Below are 20,574 nucleotides of genomic sequence, written 5' to 3' on the forward strand. Positions count from 1 at the left end.
GTCAAGTGCGCCGGCAGACACCTTTCAGGTGAGTGCAAGAAGCCGCGAGCAGATCCTCCAAAATACAGTAACTGCAAGGGTGAGCATATTGCGAACTACCGAGGTTGTTCTGAGTTCCCCAAGGTTCGCAGGAGGACCAATGTAGCTGCAAATCCCCCCCGAAACGCACCCGCACCTGGAAGCCGCCCTGTCGGAGCATCTGGCACACGCCACACGCCCGGGAATGAGCTACACAGGAGCGGCTAGGAGCGGTAACACCTCCGCCAGGCCGACCGCGGCTCCCTCTAGTCCTCGTCCGTCGAAGGTTAATGACATCTGCTCCGCCTAGGATCAGATGAAGGAACTCTTCATTCAGTTTCCCGTACTTGAAAAAATGTTTAGGGTGAACACCGACGTGCTAACTGGGGTTTGTTAATGGCTAGACAACCTACATTGCCTAGCTCTCTTAAGATTGTTTTTTGGAATGCCAATAGTATTTCAAACAAAAAACATGACTTTGAGAACTTCCTGATAGAACATAACATCGATGTTGCACTTGTGTAGGAAACCTTCCTGCACAACGAACCTTTTGGTATTCCAGACTACCGTTTTTACCATAGAAAACGCGTTGGATGTGTTGGAGGAGGAGTTGGCATTTTTGTCAAACGTAATCTTCCTCAAGTACAATTCCGCATTGACTCGGATCATGTAACTACATGGCACGGAAGCCGTGGCGTTGAACTCCAACTGAGAAGAGGTCGTCATAGACTAATCTCAGTTTACAACCCTCCGCGGAATCGTCTACTCCAGAATCACTGGATGAACTGATGATGTCGACAAATATCCCCACAGTTGCTGCTGGTGACTTCAACGCCAAGCACAATCTGTGGAGCAGACTCACCAATGCAAATGGCCGAGCGCTCCATGCGCATGCTGACAGGCATGAGTATCGAGTGATGGGTCCAGATGAGCCTACGTTTTATCGTGGGGATAAGAGACCTGACGTTCTTGATATCGCACTCCTCAGGAACGTCTCCATGTCCTGCGAAGTGTACACTTTGTCGGAACTTGACTCAGATCATAATCCAGTCATCCTGATGCTGGGTGATGATCCCCCTCCCCAGGATTATCGCATGAGATCATCCACGGATTGGGAAGCCTTCAAGCCTCACCTAGTGGAGACGAGCACAGACCGTGAGGCGCTTCAAACTCGCAACGGTCTTGACGCGGCGGTGACGGATTTCAAATTGTCTGTGAACAACGCTTTCCGCGCAGCCACAACCAGGACAGAGTGTTCTCTGCGAAGCTACAATGAGTTTCCTCACAGGGCAAAAAACCTTGTCCGGGAGAGAAATCAACTCAGACGAGTTTATCAGCGGACTCTCTACCCTGGAGTAATCCGCAGGCTCGAGAAGAGGAAAACCGCTACCTCCCCTCTTCACGGACAGCGCGGCATCTGCTACTCTCCCGCCGAGAAGGAGTTGGCCTGTGCAGATCCAATGGAGAGTCAGTTTCGACTTAACGTTGATCCAGATGATGATATTGACCGTGATATCCGGCTGGAACACCGGGTGCGGCGCATCCTTAGGGAAAATGATGACGACGTGATCCGTCCAGCTTCGGAGGAAGAACTGAGAGGGTACATTAGAGCCTCCAAACCTAAGAAGGCTCCAGGAATTGATTCAATCAACAATAAGTTTTTGAAGCAGCTCCCGGAGAACTTCATCAGATACCTGCTGGATATAATCAACAGCTCGATCGCCCTCAGATACTTCCCCTGAAGATGGAAGCATGCCGTAGTCGTCATGATTCCGAAACAGGGCGAGAACTCGCTGTTTCCCCAAAATCATCGTCCGATCAGTCTGCTTTGTTCAGTGGCTAAGTTGGCTGAATTTGTTGTGCTGCAAAGGCTAACAGAAGAAGTTGAAGACCGAAATGTTCTGCCTGATGAACAATTCGGCTTTAGGAGGGCACACCCCACCGAGTTGCAGGCCCTGAGACTGGTCGAAAATTCCATCTCTGAGCTTAAAAACAGGAAGACAGTTCATACATTTAGAAAGCCTTCGACCTAGTGTGGCATGAAGGCCTGCTACACAAAATGCTCGATTTCGACCTGCATTGGAGCCTGATCCGATGAATTAGGCCCTTCCTGAAAGGCAGAACATTTCAGGTCCGAGTTGAAAGAACCCTGTCTCCCGTCAGGAAAATCCAGGCTGGAGTGCCTGGAAGGAGATGTGCTGTCTCCACTATTGTACAGCCTTTACGTGAGCGACCTTCCGAGGTTCGATCACGTGAAGGTTTCCCTTTACGCTGATGATACGGCTCTCCTCGCTTCTTCCATGGGTCGAGCGTTGGCGGTCGTCTATATGCAACGCGCATTGGAGTCCTCGATCGCTGGTACCTTGACTGGAAGATTCGAGTGAATCCAGATGAAACCCAGGCGATAGACTTGGGGAGGCGTAATGTTTCTCCAGACACAAGGGTCACGATTTCAGGCAGGGAGATCGAACGGCAAACGCGAGTTAAGTACCTAGGTCTGTGGGTAGATCGCTGACTCGCCTGGGCAAATCACATTGATATTATATCAAAAGCAAAGTGCAGTCGAGGATAGCAAAACTCTATCCTCTGATTAACAGAAACTCAAAGCTTAATCTTAAAAATAAGATTAAAAAAAAAACTAATCACTACAGTTTATTGTATGATTTTCACTATAAAAGGGTTTTACGAAAACCGCGACACGTGTTTTGCTATACAATAGCTTCCTCAAGCAGTTTATGCTTAAGGAAGTTTATGTGTCGCGGTTTTTGTAAAACCCTTTTATAGTGAAAATCATACAATAAACTATTTATTTTTATTGTACCTACGTATTGTAAACAAACAAATAATGTTACAAATAATATTACAAATAATAATTACAAGTTAATAATAATACAAAATTAATAATAATATACAAATATTTCTTATCCCCTTTTATATATTGGGACCTTTCACCTAAGCGCAAATGCGCTTGTGTTGTGATAGGTATCCCTTTTTTTAAAAGGAGATTTTTTATTCTGTCAGACATTTTATATACATTTGATATTTCTGGAGAATGGAGCTTTCAAGTATATGTGTTCAATATAATTTTTCAATAATAAGTTGATTGTAGCGTAGAAATGATTTTATAGCAATTTTGTATTTCTTTATGTCTATAATATTCCTGGACTCGGGTGGTAGTAAATTGAAAAGTTTTGGGCCAAAGTAATATACAGATTTCTGTGAATGACTTTTTTTGAATAAAGGTAGATGGATAGACCTTTTTATAACAGATCTGGTCTCTTTTTCAATAGTTGAACTTTGGTAATTTACTTTGTTATGAAATATCCATATTAAACAAGAGTAAGAGTAGAAACTTCTGATGTTGAATAAGTTGATTTCTTCATACAGCTTTTTTGTGGAAAATAAACGGTCCTTCTTACAAATAATTTTCAGTAATGTGTTTTGCATTATTTGTAAACCTCCTAAATTTTTTCAAACGTTTCTCTCCATGCTGTAATGCAATACTTAAGAACAGACTCTGCCAGTGCATAATATAAGGTAAGCATGTTCTTACGGGTTAGGATATATCTCAGGGAGTAAAATTTGTGAATGAGTTGCCTTAGTCTCTTGATCATATACTGCGTATGCTCATCCTATCGTAAATGCTGGTCAATTATGACTCCTAAATATTTAAGTTTAATCGATTTTTCGATCGTAGGACATTGGCAGATATTTTGAGCGCAATTTATTTTATGTATCTTCAAAAACTTTTCATTTGGTTGGTCGCTTTTTGTTAAAGTGATTGTCATAAATTTTGTTTTTCCAAGGTTTAGGCTAAGAAGATTATAATCGAGCCATGCTTTCATCTTTTTCATTTGATTTTCCGCTTTTCTGTAGACTCCTTGCCATGAGTCCCCTGAGAAGCGTAGTATATAATATGTCCCTGAAAGTTTTTAATTTTACTAATACTATTTATATATACCAAGAATAGAATAGGTCCTAATACAGTACCCTGTGGTACACTGGCGGTAATTGTTGAGAAATCACTAAGTTTTTCGTTTATCTTTACTCTTTGTGTTCTCTCTGATAGATAGTCTCCAAGTAAATCAAGTGTCAAACCCCGAACTCCATACCTATATAGCTTATGCAAGAGAATTTCGTGGGAAACGGTGTCAAAGGCTTTGGCAAGGTCAAGAAAAATGGCTATGCATCTGTCCGATCTGTCCAGTGCCTCCACGCCGTTCCTCACAAAGTCTGGAAAAGCATTTTCCGTATTTGATTTTTTTTATGAATCCGTATTGACTGATAAGCCTTCTTTTAATACTGTGCTCAAAGATTTTTGTGAAAGTATTTATTACAGAGATTGGCCTATAATTGCCCGGTAATCCTCGATCTCCTGCCTTATATACGGGTGTGATAATAGCCTGTTTCCATTGCTTAGGGATTTTTCCTTTTGCATAACATAGGTTTATAAAATATTACATTGGTTTAATAATATGCAAATGTATGGACTTTACAGTTTGTGTGTTTATTTTATCCGGTCCAGGAGAGCAATTATTTTTTAATTTAGATATAATATCTATCAGTTCGTTGCATGTTACTGGATTTAAAAAAAGTGTTTTGTTCAAAAAAGTATCCTCCACGAGATCTTCAGATGCAATGTCAGGCTTTTCAATATTTTCCGACATTTTATCGGATTTTCATCAAGTATCGGCCAGTTCTATTCAATTAAAATAAGATTCTACTATACAATACGATGTTCAAGCCTGTCATCATGTATGCTACAAGCGCCTGGGGACAAACCGCTTCGTCAAATCTTTCCATTTTGGAAAGACTGCAAAACAAACTTATTAGGATACTGGTGAATGCTCCATGGTTCGTGCGGAATGAGGCCATCCGCAGAGATTTGAAGCTGTTAACTATACGGCAGCCCATTCAGTCGAGGAATCAGAGAGTTTTCGAGTCAGTGGAAACTCATGATAACCCATTAGTTAGGGAAGCTGTAGATTATACTGTACTGTAGATTATAGACGACCCCTCCCGATACAGAAGGCCCCGTCGCTCGGTTGAGTGAAGGCCCCACGAGGTCTGTTAAAATAAACAGTTTGTTCATCAAATACCCCAGTCAGGAAAAGGTACACAAGGCCAAGACGGCATAGAGGTCATTGATCTTTATGTCGTCACCAAAAAACACCTTCAGTTATGAACCACTCGTCCTCCTGACGAAAGACAGTTAAAAGGGTTAGGGAAAAAATTTCCAACCTGAAGAAAATGAAGATGACATATGCACTGTATGTGATATGGGTATAGGAGGTTTCTTTTTAGAACTGTCCCTACGGTTTTTGGGCTTACTTCCAGTTGCAGTGCAATGTTTCTGGTACTATTCGAAGGATTTTCTTGTATTGCATCGAGTATAGCTTCTTCTAGTTCAGGCGTTGTTACAGTTTCTGGTCTTCCACCACCTGTATTTTTATTAAAACTCCCAGTTTCACAAAATCTTGCATATAGCATTCTACTCTGTTAAGATATCTGTCCTGGAAAATTATCTGTGCTTCTTCCGCATTTCCATTTGCTAAACCACAAATAAATTGTACGTCAGCCATTTCAGCGTTAGTAACATTATTCATGATGGAATAACTGCTAATTGAAAAATCACTGTCAGCGGTCTCCAAAGAAGTTGTTCATGATTTGGAAAGTGGCAACCTTCTATTTTTCTCGAAAACGAAGCTCTGGATATGAAGAAAACACAAGCGATGAAAAAATTATACTTTTAGTTGAATAATCTCTAAAAATAAAAAATTATGTAGCGTACTTTTTGGCTGTGGTGCCCACTGAGACTCCCCTGGACCTAATAATTTCAATCTGGTTAGGGCTAAATAAGCCCCTTATTACTTACTTCAAATAACTTCAGCAAATCTCAACCAAATCGTTGTAAGGATATTTTGTAACTACCGTTTTTTTAACTTTCAACGCCCTGTATTTCAGAAACGATTTTTTTTTCTTAAAACGACCTAACAAATCCGTACCGTAGTTAGGAAACACCATGTATATAAACTTAGGTTTTATTTATTACATTTAAAAATGCAGTTTGAACGTCCGCTTTTGCTATATACAACTCAAGGTTTGAGTGTATCATTTGATTTTATTCGATATATCCATTTCACTTCAACTATTTTTTCATCTTTTGGTGTATTGATTATCGTCCAGGTATTATTTTCTTCGAGGTTTTTAATTTCGTCTTTCACTGCTGTAGGTAATTCAATTTTTTGATTCCAGGCAGTTTACTGCTCATTCGTAATTTGCTGCAAGGTATCGGTATGTTTGAATAATGTATATACCTACACTGCATTAATAATAATAATAATAATATATTTCCATTAACACGATTGTGTTATACAATAAATGTATAAATAAATAAATGTATGGTAAATATAACAGTTATATAACATATATATATATATATATATATATATATATATATATATATATATATATATATATATATATATATATATATATATATATATATAACAGTACTACATTAACAATTCTTGGCATAGAATAAAGCCATTATTTGAGAATCTTCTTGAATAAACCGAGTGAATGGATTTGAGTGAGGTTTGTTGGTATTTTTAAGTATATTATGGGTCCTAGGTATAGTTCAAGTAAAAGATATAGTGCCCCCTACCTTCCAGCAGTTCCCCTTTAATAACACACACAACGGCGGTACTCATCGGTACATTCTGTTGGTCACCGTAACGTGACTTTTCAAATTTAATTTTATGACTCTTCAGCCAATCATAAAACTCGGTTAGTAAAAATTATCCAATACGAACCGCCAATTCTTCAGTCCACGTGGACTAATTCGTTGCGGCATAATTCATTTGTATTGGTTTTTTTTGGCCTTTGACTTCGCCGACACCTTTAAGGTTACTATATCAGTTACTTCGACTATACTTGAAGTGACTCTGCGATAATGTTTTTTCAACTCGTGTATACATGATCTATTCGCTCAAAATCAGTTTTATTTTTATAAAAATGCAATATTATACTTTGGAAGTATAGTTGCCGTGCATCTAGCGCTTTGCTCTCTTTATATAAAAGATCAGAAGGATAATTGAAATTTTTATAATGGATTATTTTCAAGATCCACTTTTGGGTGACTTCTAGGTTTTCGAGAAAGTTGTTGGTTACTCCACCCCATGGTAGAATGCCATAACTTATATGTGGTCTAACAAGAGAATTTCCTATTGCTTTTGATCAAACACCTGTTAGTCATTATATCTCTTTGGGAGTTCACTTTCTCTTTTTACAATTTCAGTGTTTCGCCCCTCCTCAATTTTATCATGCTCTCGACTCAGTCTAATGCATTTTTTCAACACGCTGCCTTTATTAGCTTCACCTGCATGTATGGATGTATGTTTGTTTGTTTGTTTGTAACTTTCAAGTTTGGGGTCTGTTTTGACAGAAATATCGACATTATTGCTTGATCTATTCGCGGGCAGATGGCTCTGTACTTAACCCCCTTGATATAATTCTAACTCATTTTACATGTACTTCATCATTTGAAAAAAGTATTTTCATTCATTAACACGCGCACCCGCTGTCTTATTTGTAACCCTTCTTTTCGCGCCTGCTGCCTTGGGCTTGGTGGCTGATTTTCAGACTCCCCCTCCGGAATCGGAAAATATCAATGGTCATTTTTCTAAACAATATATGGATGATTGATCCCAAAGGTTAGATAAAATAAATATATTTTAAAATACTGACCGAACTAATCGACTTGTGTTACGTTGACAAAAGTGCACTGGTTCAAATGGCGCTTATTTTGCTTAAATTGGATAAGTATTCACTAAAATATTGCAGTTTAAAGTAGACTCGTAAAAATTGACGAAACATTTGAACCTGCTTGAAACCAAGATGGCTGTCGAATAAGTCCAGTTATCACCCGAAGACGATTGTGGATACTAACAATCGAAACGTCGTGAAGTAGCTTATTGGCTTGGAATCTTCAATTTTCATTTCTTGTTAATAATTTTTTTAATTTTCATCTCGTGTCAATGGTTCAATTTTTTGGTTGTTGCTTGTATTTTCGAAAAGGGTAGATTCAATTTTTTCCATTTGTTGCAATATTAATATAAAACGAGAGATACGATCATGAAGATTTATAGAAATATTCCTATGAAAAGGCCTTGATCAACAAAATATTGTAAAAATCACAAGAGTAAACTACCCTTCGAAAGGGGTAGATTCAATTTTTTCCATTTGTTGCAATATTAACATAAAACGAGAGATACGATTATGAAGATGTATAGAAATATTCCGATGAAAAGGCCTTGATCAACAAAATATTTTTAAAATCACAAGAGTAAACTACCCTTCGAAAGGGGTAGATTCAACTTTTTCCATTGGCGGCAATGAGAACATAAAAAGGCAGATGAAAATGTGGAGTTTCATCGAAGTATTCCGACGGGAAGGCTTTGGTCAGCAAAATATTTCGAAAAATCACAGAAGTCAACTACTCTTATACAAGGGTGGATTTCAATCTTATGTAAGGTGGCAAGTAATATTTATTTACTATCAATTTCAAAAAACAATCGTCTTGTAGTAGCGAGACATTTTCCCACCAAATCTGTCAATAAAAAATCTCAATCCGCCTCTGGTATCCACCAACTGATTAACTAAATTCCAATTCCAATTTCACAATGCTGGGTAAAATTCAAGACGTTTTTATTATTATTAATATTTTTTCGAATCTGGTAGGTCTTTTATTAACCAGTTTTCTTAGGTTATCAAGCCACCTAACACCTAACGACCGAACAAAGATAATTTATTATAAAGCCCAGTATGATATGATGTCTACAACAGCGGTAACGTAGATTGCTGGCGGAAATACGTATTATTTACGGTATTGGTGTCCTCGGGACGTAGGAAAGCAAAGGGAGATTTCAATATGCGCGCGCTTAGTTTGGCCATTTTGTCACTTATTAACCTTTAGTTGTGGCACTTTCCCATAAATAATGTCCATCCTAATTTAATTATTACCTTAATCATTCAGGTAAATGACAAAAGTTTCAATGTGGTGGAAGAGTGAGTACTTAGTTAACAGATGAATGTACCTGACCGACGGCAGCCATACGAAAGTTACGTGTACTATTTGGAAAGCGAAAGCATTTGCCGCCGGAAGGTTTGTTGTAGTCGAAGTATCCATACAGTTTTATTTTCATCAGTGAATCAACGCGTCGAAGTTCCTGAGTGTTTGTTAAGTTCGGTCAGTTGGTGTATTAATCATTAGTGCTATAATTTCCGTAAAATACGTTGTGATGTGAATGGAAAAGACAATAATATGTGTACGTTTTACTCGCCCCAAGATGGCTGCCGACGGAATTTATTTTACGTATTTACTATAACTGATAGCAATCTCGCTTCAATTTCGACAAGTTCACGATAGTTTCTGGACAATTTATTGCTTGTCGGTTGAGGGCGTCCTTTTTTGAAGTTTGTTTTATCAAAATTGAATCGCATTTAACAAAATTTATAGAAATGGTATCGTCTCCCGCCGGAACCTGTATCAACTGCGTTAATGTTCACCTAGTTTAAAAGTGAAACGAACGTTTTTTGACGTTTTAATTGAAATTTTGAGGTATGTGTGAACCAGAGGAAGTATCTCAGGAAGTTTGGTCTTCTTGGATTTTAGACGCAATAAGAAAAATACGTTCTCAAAAACAGCGACCTAGTGTAGAAAGAATATGTCATGCTATCAGGCAACATCATAATAATTATCATGAAGATGTAATTGGAGAACACTTGGAAATTGCAGTGAAAGAAGGGTCAGTCTTGAAAGTATTCAATAAAGGACAGAGTTCGTATAAAGACCCTGGTGGTTTGCAAAATAGAACTCTGAAAATAGAACAGGGTGCTGATTTAACGAAAGTTGTGACCAAGGCAGTTCGGGAGTTGGGTGAACGAGATGGCTCTTCCTTAAAATCAATTGAGAAATATATAAGACAATCTCACAATGTATTGGAGAGCCCTGAAAATGACTTAAAAGGGGCAATTCGTACGTCCGTTAAGCGCGCTGTTAGTAGAAATTATGTCATCCAAGATGGTAAAAATTTCAAATACAATTATAACCATCAGAGTCCCAGCGTCAAGAAGAAAGATACACCCAAGAGGCTGTCACAGCATGTGGATGATCTTAACACACTTCCAAAGGTAAGACTATCCATAATGTATGTCCAGATCTTTTGATAGTATTTCAATTTCGAACCATTACATTGTGCCAAAAGCATATTTGATATGCAAGTTGCTTGCTTTCGAAAGCACAGTACGAACTACACAGCACCTCATTTTTTCTATTCTTTCACAATGCTCACAGTTGCTACCAAAGTTGTGAATAAATTATTTTTCTTCCTGGTTATATTTTTTCATCGAATTGAGGAAAAACTAAGAGTTTTTTCACATCATTAATATATTTTTCCCAAATCAATGTCTGCTCACTTACTTGTTAATGATTTAACTGTGAAACATTTTTCAACACACTAATTTGGTCACAAATTCCAGAATTTGAAATTGGATAGTATACATTGATTTGTAATCTAGATAGATAACTGTCAAATAACCTTTTTTCAGTACTCATTGATTTCCAATTAAATTTTTAGATCCAATTTTTAAATCCAATTGAATTTTTAGATAGACCATTCAGATTATCGAATAAGAGAAACCACTCAGACATAAATGAGATTAATAATACCCCAGTATCAGTGTCTAGATAATGAAGACGATATTGCAACTGCATTTGTTGATTATTTCAAGTCTGCCTACACTGATAGTCCCCCATCACGAGCTGATCTGCATTACAAGAATTATGAATTAGATCCTTTCAACATTTCTAATAATAGTAATATTTATTCAGTTGGATCATCTATAGATGACATTGAGTATGTCAAAACATGTACAAATGCAAAATTGAAGATACAAACTCCGTGCACTTAGAGGCACAATATACAATTCACATAGATAATATAATATAAATATAATAGTCAAAACCTAAAATAATCTGCTATTTAAACAACAGCATCCTTATTAAAATCTTCCTAAAATGTTACACATGTACAGGGTCATAAGTTATCACTCATATAACTATTCTTTGAGAGAATAATAGGATTTATCTAGGAGCAATTCTTTGATTTGATAGTTATACTGTTGGAGAGCCAGATTTTTTATTGTACTTGAAAGTTTATTGTACAATTTAATTGCCATAAGCATAAGGACATGATTCAGATACAACTAATCTGTGTGTTGGAACTTCCAACTGTAGGGAATTTCTAGTATTATAATTCTTATTACTATTAAGAATAAGAAAACTGGTTATGTGCGATAAGATATTGAAGATATCTTTTTACAAATCGTATCAATATACTTGTTCCATTTAAGATTTTCTGTTATCTTCAAACCCAAAAAATTTGTCTCCTCTTGTTGTTGAATTGATCCATTAATTGTGATCTGGAGTGGTTCTTGAATGATTAAAACGTAAAAGCACAGTTTTTCTTTCATTTAACAAGAGATCATTGTTGGAGAACCACTTTTTGGTTCCTTTTATTTCATCAGATGCTTTATTAACTGTGGCTTTAATATTTTCCTGAGTTATCAATAAAGATGTGTCATCAGCATACAGAACGAACTGATCACTATAAAAATCATTTACATATATATTAGAGTGGACCTAATATACAACCTTGAGGAACCTCAATCTAGAATAGCCAAAGCCATCAAAAATTTTCTGCCTCAGGAGTTGATGGAATTTCTTCACACTTTTTCAAAGCGTACACTGAAAGTCTTTCGGTACCACTACAGAAAATATTTAATACTTCTTTGAGAAACAAGATATTTCCAGACAAGTTGAAAATTTATCAAGTAACACCCATACATAAATCAGGTAACACCAGTTCAGTTTGCAACTATAGACCTATTACAGTTCTTCCATGGTCATCTATATCATCATATTTCGTCAGCCATAAATAATGAACAGCATGGTTTTGTATCTAAAAGAACAACTGTAACAAATTTAAGCCTCTTCAGTGACTACATTGGTAATAAAATTGATCAGATATGTCATTGACATATCTGATCACATAAGGTATTCAAAATGTGCGTTATATGCTGATGATCTAAAGATTTACAGACTCATTGATTATTTGAGGAAACTAATTTTCTTCAAAATGATATTAATTAGATCTCAATTTTTTGTAGAGATGATGATTTGGCATTGCATATATCTAAGTGTAGAATAATAACCTTCACCAGTGAAAGAAACCCCATCAAGTGAACATAAAAAATTGAAAATATTCCTATTAAGAGTCGGGTAAATCAAAGATCTAGGTATAGTTTTCACTTCAACTTCAGTACACATTTTGATTCTACTAGTAAACTAATTGAAAACACTGATATTGATATCTTCAACATCACCCCAACTTGTATATATGCAGAATAAACAATATATAATCATTTGAAAAAATTATTGAAACTTTCTATTGTCATTCAGTTGAGTAGTAGATAGATATATAGACATATACTTTATTGTCCAAGAAAATATAATCTTATTGACAAAGCTTGTTGAAAAATCTGGTATATATAGCACTTCAAAGAATAAAAGAAAAGAAACAATTCAAAAACACAAATACCCAGAGACACAGTTTGAGCAAAACCAAGTTCACATATCTAATAGATAAAATATAACAATAGAAAATAAAATTTAACAAAGTTTGTAGACAAAATAGTTTGTATAGTCCCTTTCAAAAAATGTAAATAACTAATATACACAATTTGAACATAAGTTTGAAGGTGGTTGACAATGTTTCGTGGTGTATTTCATCAGTTTGGTCACCCAAGTGACGTAACTTGGTTTGGAATCTTCCAATTTTTAATTTTTACTTTTCATTTTTTTGTAATAATATTTTTTAATTTTTTTCAGCTTTCAGTAATATTTCAATTTTTTATTTCTTTGGTAGTTGCTTGTATGTTATTTTTTGTAATTTTCAGTTTTAGTTTAATAAAATTGGTATATTTGGTTAATCTTTTTAATTTATTAAAATATTTTTCAGGGATTTCAAATCAATTTATATTATATTAGACAATAGAAGTCCGAACTGATGAAATACACCAATTTGAACATAAGTTCACATGTCATGGCCTGTATAAAATATAATTTAAAGTATAGGTGTCAATATAAACAACAAACAAAACACCTATATTAAATCACAGCAAAAATCCATTGTAATATTCATTAAGATTGTAGTAGGCCTTAGTCGCAAGGGCATCTTTAACAAGATTTCTGAACTTTTTTATAGCTTTTTTCCTTCCTAATTTCGTAAGGTATGTGATTATACAGCTTTTTACTTTCATAAATTAAAGAATACTTTGTTTGACTCGTTTTTGGAACAGGAAGATGTATTTTATTTTCAGTTACTTGCGGGTTATGTAATTTGTATGTTCTGTAGTTCCAACCATATTATGTTTTTTGTAAATCAGGCAAACAGTTTTAAGTATGAAAAGCGAGTAACAGTGAGATTTTTTTTCTCAAAACTAATGGTATGTACATTGAAAAAAAATAGCAATACTTATTTTAGGCCCTTGGAGTTCTGTTTTTTAATAAACTACAAAAATCGTTGTATCTAATGATTGGCAAATAAACTTTGACCTAGGATTGTATTTATTCATTGCACAGGATCACCCCTTTTATAATAGTACTAGCATCAAATATAATGAATATTCCTATACAATTTAAAAATTAAAGAAAGTACTAATAATGTTAAAGTGAGACTTGAAGTAAAATCAAGCACATGAAAATTAGTAAAAGCCCTGAGATAAACAGAATTGAAAATTTAACAATCAAAATACAGACATTAATAACGGAATTTTTTTTTTTTTTTAATATATATATACTTTATTGTCGAAAGATGAACATTTCGTAGACAAAGCAATTATAAATAGTTATAGAAACCAATATCTTGTGCTATTTTGTTTTGAAGATTATTTTCATTAATGTCATTCCACAGAATGAAAAGTATCATCTGCATAAATTGTAAAAATTCCCTCGGAATCAATATAAGCTAGATCATTAAAATACAACAAAAACAATACTGGCCTCAGTACCGAGCCTTGAGGTATTCCATGTCTGACAAATACATTCATGACTCTATCACACATGGTCATCTCAAAAAATGTTTGAGAAAGATGGTAAAACATTCAGCTGCATCTCAGCATTCTCAGCCGAATAGGAAATCTAGGATTTTTTTGTAATTAATGAGTGTTTTCAATAATTACCAATTCCATATTTCATGGAAATTATGTTAATAATATTTTATTTATGTTATTAATTAGGTTAATACATCTTGAATAGATCGTTCATTAAAAAAAACCTGTGGGTAACACAAAATGGGGATAAACTTACAAAATTATCATAATAAAAATAGAATTTTTTCATCAATTAAAGATTATTCAAGGCATAATACATACACATTTGTATATAACTTGTCAGACTAGTCAAAAAAATCTACAAATAAATTATATACATTATAGAATACATTACATAATAAAATACTCTTTCAGGGAAAAAATTCTCAATTTATTTGTGAATAGAATATCTTTCAAGCTCACATCTAATAATAATAATTGTAATTTATTGAACAAAATTACAATTACGAAAATTTTCGTTTAAATTACATGCTGTAATCTGTATCTGATGAGATAGATATCCACATTGGTGTTCCCCAGGGAAGTGTACTTGGCCCACTTTTATTTATTATATACCTAAATGATATTTATTATGTTCCTGGGCTACATGAACTTAATCTGTTTGCAGACGATACATTAGTTTATACTTCAAATACAGAACTCAATGATGCTGTAGATACTCTCAAAGGTTCTATGAAGAACATCGAAAAATATTTAAATGTGAATAAATTAAAATTAAATGCAGATAAAACAAAAGCTATGGTGATAACAACTAAATATGAACCGAACTCTTTGAGTTTGAACAGTCATGTTGAATACATTATAAAAAAAATTCAAAAAAATTATATTTTTTTTCTAGGAAAGCAAATAATTTGACTATTAACTCCATAATATTAACATATAATTGTATAATTATACTTTAATGTCCAACTTTAATGCATTTAACAAACCAAAATAGGCTTTCCCAACTTCAAAAACTCCAAAATAGGGGCATGAGAACTATATTAAGATGCAGTCGTTATACTTCCATTGATCACATGTTACATACACTACAATGGCTGTCGATTTCAAATCCATTATTCTTTTTAACAATGGTTTTTATATTTAAAATAACCAAAAGTCTCCAACCAACATGTTTTAATGAATTTTTGGTTTTCAATAATCAAATACATGAACATGAGACAAGATCTTATAATAATTTTTATATATATAGAACTCACACTGGTGGCGGAACGAAAAACTTATTCTACAAGGGACTACGGGAATTTAACAATTTACCAAATGCCATTAAAGAGAAAAATACTGTAAGAGGGTTTAAAAGTAAATTATTGGAATACCTAGAGCGTTAGTTAGTTGGAAAATATGTATATTATATGTATGTTACTATTCAATATTGGTTTTCAACATTGGGTCTTATAAATTGTATATTTTTTATTATTATCTTTTTATTCAGTTCATCTTCATTATTGTTATTATCTATATACAGATTTGAATTTTATTAATATTTTTAGCACTGTGGAAATTTAAATTGTTAATTAGCTATTATGTCTTGTAAGATTGGGATGTATCCTATAATAAAGATTACTTACTTACTTACAATATTGATCTATATTGAATTCATAGAAGAGGAAGAAGAAGAACTTTTTTTAGAAATAGGAACCCCTAATATACAAATAAATAACTAAAGCAAAAACGAATATTAAGGTATAAAAAAATTAAAATACTAAAGATTCAACCTAATGGTGATCAATTATGTTATCTCTACTGACACTCCTCCACGTCTTACTGAACGTAAAGATGCAAGTAAAATGAACAATGACACATTACCATGACAAGGTGGAACAAACAAAAATATCAAAAATATAAAACTCCAAAAATCCAAGCAATTGGGACTGTTTCATCGATAATTATATCAGTTACTTAATTATTTTTAATATATACTCCAATTGTTTTCTTGAATGATGACAATGAACAGCTTGATTCAATTTCATATGGTAATTTGTTGTAATCAATAAAACCTTTAATTACTAATGATTTCATGGAATTGTGTTGGTTAGTTCTGTTTACATATTCGATCAAGATTTCTTGTATCGTGGTTATGTATGTTAGATGTAATATTAATGAAGGATAAAGTAGGATGGTGACATTTTATTGAGAATTTTATAAATAAAAATTGTGATGATATATAAAAAACTCTGTGGTACTGAAAACCACTGCAACGACTCCAACAGTATGGACGAGTAGTAATCGAAATGTGGTTGTATTATGGATTGATATACAAGTATTCTGGTTTCCATAGTCAAATCTTTACTTATTCTTGAAAAGAAGTAAAGTTTCCTTGGTTTTTTTAATAAATATAATTGCAATCATCATTTAGCAGCAACACATAATTCAGTTGGAATCCAAGATATTTCATGGTGGTTACAATATTGATTTATTTTTCATTATTGATATTTAAACTAATTTCATTGACATTTATGTTATTGAATTTGTACTTCGATGTAATTATCATTGCCTTAGTTTCACCTATGTCAAGTTTCAGTCTATTTATTTTCAAGTACTTACTCACATTCTCAAGTGTAGCATTTATCTTATGGATAGCATTCTCTAAATTGAAATCAAAAGAAGCAAGTAATGTATCATCGTCGAAAACATTGATGAAATCATTTTTTACAAAAAGATCTGTATCAGTAAGGTATAGAATAAACAATAACGGTCCTAAGACACTACATCATCAACTTTAACTTTCTGTTTTCTTCCAGTCAAATAATCTGCAAACCATTTCAAGACACTACCACCCATACCATACCCCTTCAGTTTAATTAAGAGAATCCTGCGGTCAATGGTTTCAAATTTTCTCTTCAGATCTAGAAATACTACAACTACGTACTGTTATCATCTACCTCTTTCTTAAAATTGCAGAACCTACTACTCTATAATTTTCATTTATAAACTAGTGAATAATCTGATTGACTGTCCCGAACTACTCTCCCACTTCAACTTTCATGTTCCACGAATCAATTCTATAAATGAACTGACTTTTTATCTACCAAATTCTAGAACAAACATTACTTAAGTCACCAGTTGTTGCAATGAGCAAACTTTGCAATCAACTCTGTGAAAATTTCGACATTTATTATGAACCTTTTGGTCAATTTAAGAACCACGTTAAGAAACTTTTACACTAGTCAAAATACATGAGCCCAAATTGAAAGTTATTCTACCATGTGAGCTTATTACTATTACTGTATTATTGCTGAATTATGTGTTTTTTTTGTTTACTCGCTTCAGGTGTTTCTAGTTGATGAATTAGTATTGTATTCATGTATATGTGTATGTATGTATGTATGTATGTGTAAGGAAACACTCGACATGTTAGTAAATCTGATTTTTGAAACAAGCATATTTCCGGATTCTTTTAAGTTCTCCAAAGTGATCCCAATATTTAAAAAAGGAGATATTTCTTCTTTAGATAATTACCGTCCTATTACCATTATCTCAATTTTTAGTAAAATCGTTGAAATAATTTTAAAAAGACGCCTATATTCCTATTTTGAAATAAATAATTTTTTCTCAAACTCCCAATATGGTTTCCGCAAAGAAAGATCCACCTCGCAAGCTGTTTTAGATATAGTTGGATATATCATTGATGGCCTTGAAGATGGACTGCATACTGCCGTTTCATTTTCTGATTTATCTAAGGCTTTTGACTGCGTGTCACACACGCTGTTACTTGAAAAATTACAATATTATGGGGTGAGAGAAGTTTCGTTAACACTTATCAAATCGTACCTCACAAATAGATATGAAGCTGTTTCTTGCAATAATACCATTTCTAGCTTCAAACCTGAAGTACATGGAGTCCCTCAAGGATCTATCCTTGGGCCCTTACTTTTTATCATCTACGTAAATGATTTCTGCAATTTTATGGCGCCAAATAAAACAATTCTTTATGCTGATGATACCACCTTAATCTACAGTGGAAATAGTATCAACAAACTAACAGAAATATCGGAAGACATTGAAAATAAAGCTAATACTTGGTTTCTAACAAATAATTAATTAAATACCAATAAGACATAACGTCTTCAATTCTCCACTGTAGGTCCCTCAAATGATAGCGTGAAATTGCTTGGCATAACACTTGACAATACTTTATCTTGGCATCAACATACAAATCAGCTTAGGAGCAAGTTATCCAGCACTATTTATGTTCTACGACAACTTAAAAATATTACCAGCTTCGATATATTAAAAATTACTTATTATTCGCTTTTTCATTCTCACATTGGTTATGGGATTGTTCTTTGGGGAAAGTCACCTGGTTCTATCAATAACTTTAGGTTACAAAAGCGAGCCATTCGAATATTGGCAGATGTAGGTTTTTGGGAACCGTCTCAGCCAATTTTCAAAAAACTAGGTATCATGGCTGTACCAACGTTATTCATGTTTCATGTTTTGCTAGAAATCCACAGAATTGCGAGTACCTTACCTAAACATTCTAATATTCATCATTACCGTACGAGAAACGCTGAAAAGATCTGTACAAATCGATATCACCTAGCTAAATCCCAAAAAAATTCTTTGGATTACAACTTATATAACTGTTTACCAGTCAAGCTGAAAGATCTTAGTATGAATACATTCAAACAATCCATTAAACAACTACTATTGGAGGGCTGCTTTTACTCTGTCTCTGATTGCCTGGGGTATTTTAAAAATCGCTCCTAAGTCTCAACATACAAGCAACATACGCATCTGACTACCGTAAATATGCTATATCATGTTGTTCTTTCATGTTTTTAATGTTAATCTTTATGTTGCTCTACTTTTTATCTTAAATTATATTTTATACTCCAATCTGAAATTACTTTTGCTGTGCGTAAACATATGTAACAAATTTGTCATGACTTGCTACAAACATGTAAAGTGTTATGTGGTTAAATAAACTTCTATTCTATTCTATAAACTGTAACATGCTTGTTAATAATATTAATATGTCTTGTTATTGGGATTTATTCCTGTTTAGACGTTAAACAATTTATATATATATATATATATATATATATATATATATATATATATATATATATATATATATATATATATATATATATATAATGCCAGTTGCACTGCTGTCTCACAAAAGTGTTTTTTTCCTGAATCCAGATTGGTTAACCAGTAAAATTTCATTGTTTTCAACAAACACAAGAGTTGATTATAGACAGCCAATTCTAATACCTTTTCTAATGGTGGCAATGTATTCAGCTTTATTGGTGTTTTTCATATTGTATTCATAGTGTATTCAGGGTACTTGATTGGATAAGGATTAAGGTTGTATTGCTTGAATTCGCTTCGTAAACAAGCCATTATTTCTCGTATAAAGTAAAGGATAAAAAATTTGTTATTGTGGGTTATCCCTAAGAGATAGACATATACCATCAGGGACTTTTTTTGTAGATCTTTCTAAGGTGTACAATGCTGTAGTACATTATTTTTTATCGTTGGGCGATACATATTTATTCAGTTGGGCGTAGTATTTACATATTTACTCAGGTTACGCTACGTCCAACGATTTTATTATTTTTTCATCTGATCAATATCGTAGATTGCTGAGGAGAGTGGTGTGATGACTGCTACCTAGGAACTTCCGAATTATTTTTTAGTTTTCAGTACATTATCTACATCAATATTATCTTTTTTTTTTTTTAATAAAACCGTTTAACATAAACATTTTTTTTTACTTATTTTATTGTCATTCAAGATATCTGCAACTTGTACATCGTGTGTACCGATTTCGTAAATAAACACGTATTCAAAATTTTCAGTTGTTCAATTTTTCAATCATTTGCAACTTGACAAATGAATAACTGAATATTTGAGTGAGAATAGACAATATAAAATCGACAATTTAAGCAATTTAGCTCAATAATCCATGAAAATTCCATACTACTTCAACTTGAAAACCCAATATCTCAAGAAATATCCATGTTAGAAATTTTATGCTCTGAAACTTTTTTGTAGCAAATTGAATTTCCTACAAGTTTGCCATTCATATTTTTCATGTAGCTTTTGTCATCCACCAGATAGGGGCAAAAAAAACGGGAATTTCTTGAAAAAAATGGGTTTAATGACCCGTCCTACCCCGTCAGTTCGAGTTATGATTACGCCACAATGGACATTTTTGTAGAGCATTCAATTCTGAAGAAATCCTATTAAAGTTTACATGTATTTCAAATGGGAAATCATAATATGCCTTGGTCGAACACTTAATATTGATATTAAGGATTCAAATTTTCAGGGATTTTCTTTAAAGTATGTTCCACACAATTTCGAGGTGGG

The 20,574-nt window shown here is 33.8% G+C and overlaps 1 protein-coding gene across 2 annotated transcripts in view; it reads left to right on the plus strand.

The window, feature by feature from the left end:
• The first annotated feature begins 8,920 nt into the window (after nt 1-8,920).
• Nucleotides 8,921-20,574, plus strand: part of enok (histone acetyltransferase enoki mushroom) — a 49,808-nt gene continuing 38,154 nt past the window's right edge. Inside the window, exon 1 of one of the 2 annotated variants that reach the window (XM_074184777.1) lies at nt 8,921-10,212. In XM_074184777.1, coding sequence (XP_074040878.1) covers nt 9,643-10,212 — 570 coding nt within the window. In that variant the 5' untranslated portion in view covers nt 8,921-9,642. The remainder of the gene's footprint in view (nt 10,213-20,574) is intronic. The other variant, XM_074184778.1, reaches the window with a different exon arrangement.

This window comes from Leptinotarsa decemlineata, unplaced genomic scaffold, assembly GCF_025532065.1.
Source record: "Leptinotarsa decemlineata unplaced genomic scaffold, Ldec_3_MD MMD2_tig00026358_RagTag_RagTag, whole genome shotgun sequence".
Lineage (NCBI taxonomy): Eukaryota > Metazoa > Arthropoda > Insecta > Coleoptera > Chrysomelidae > Leptinotarsa > Leptinotarsa decemlineata.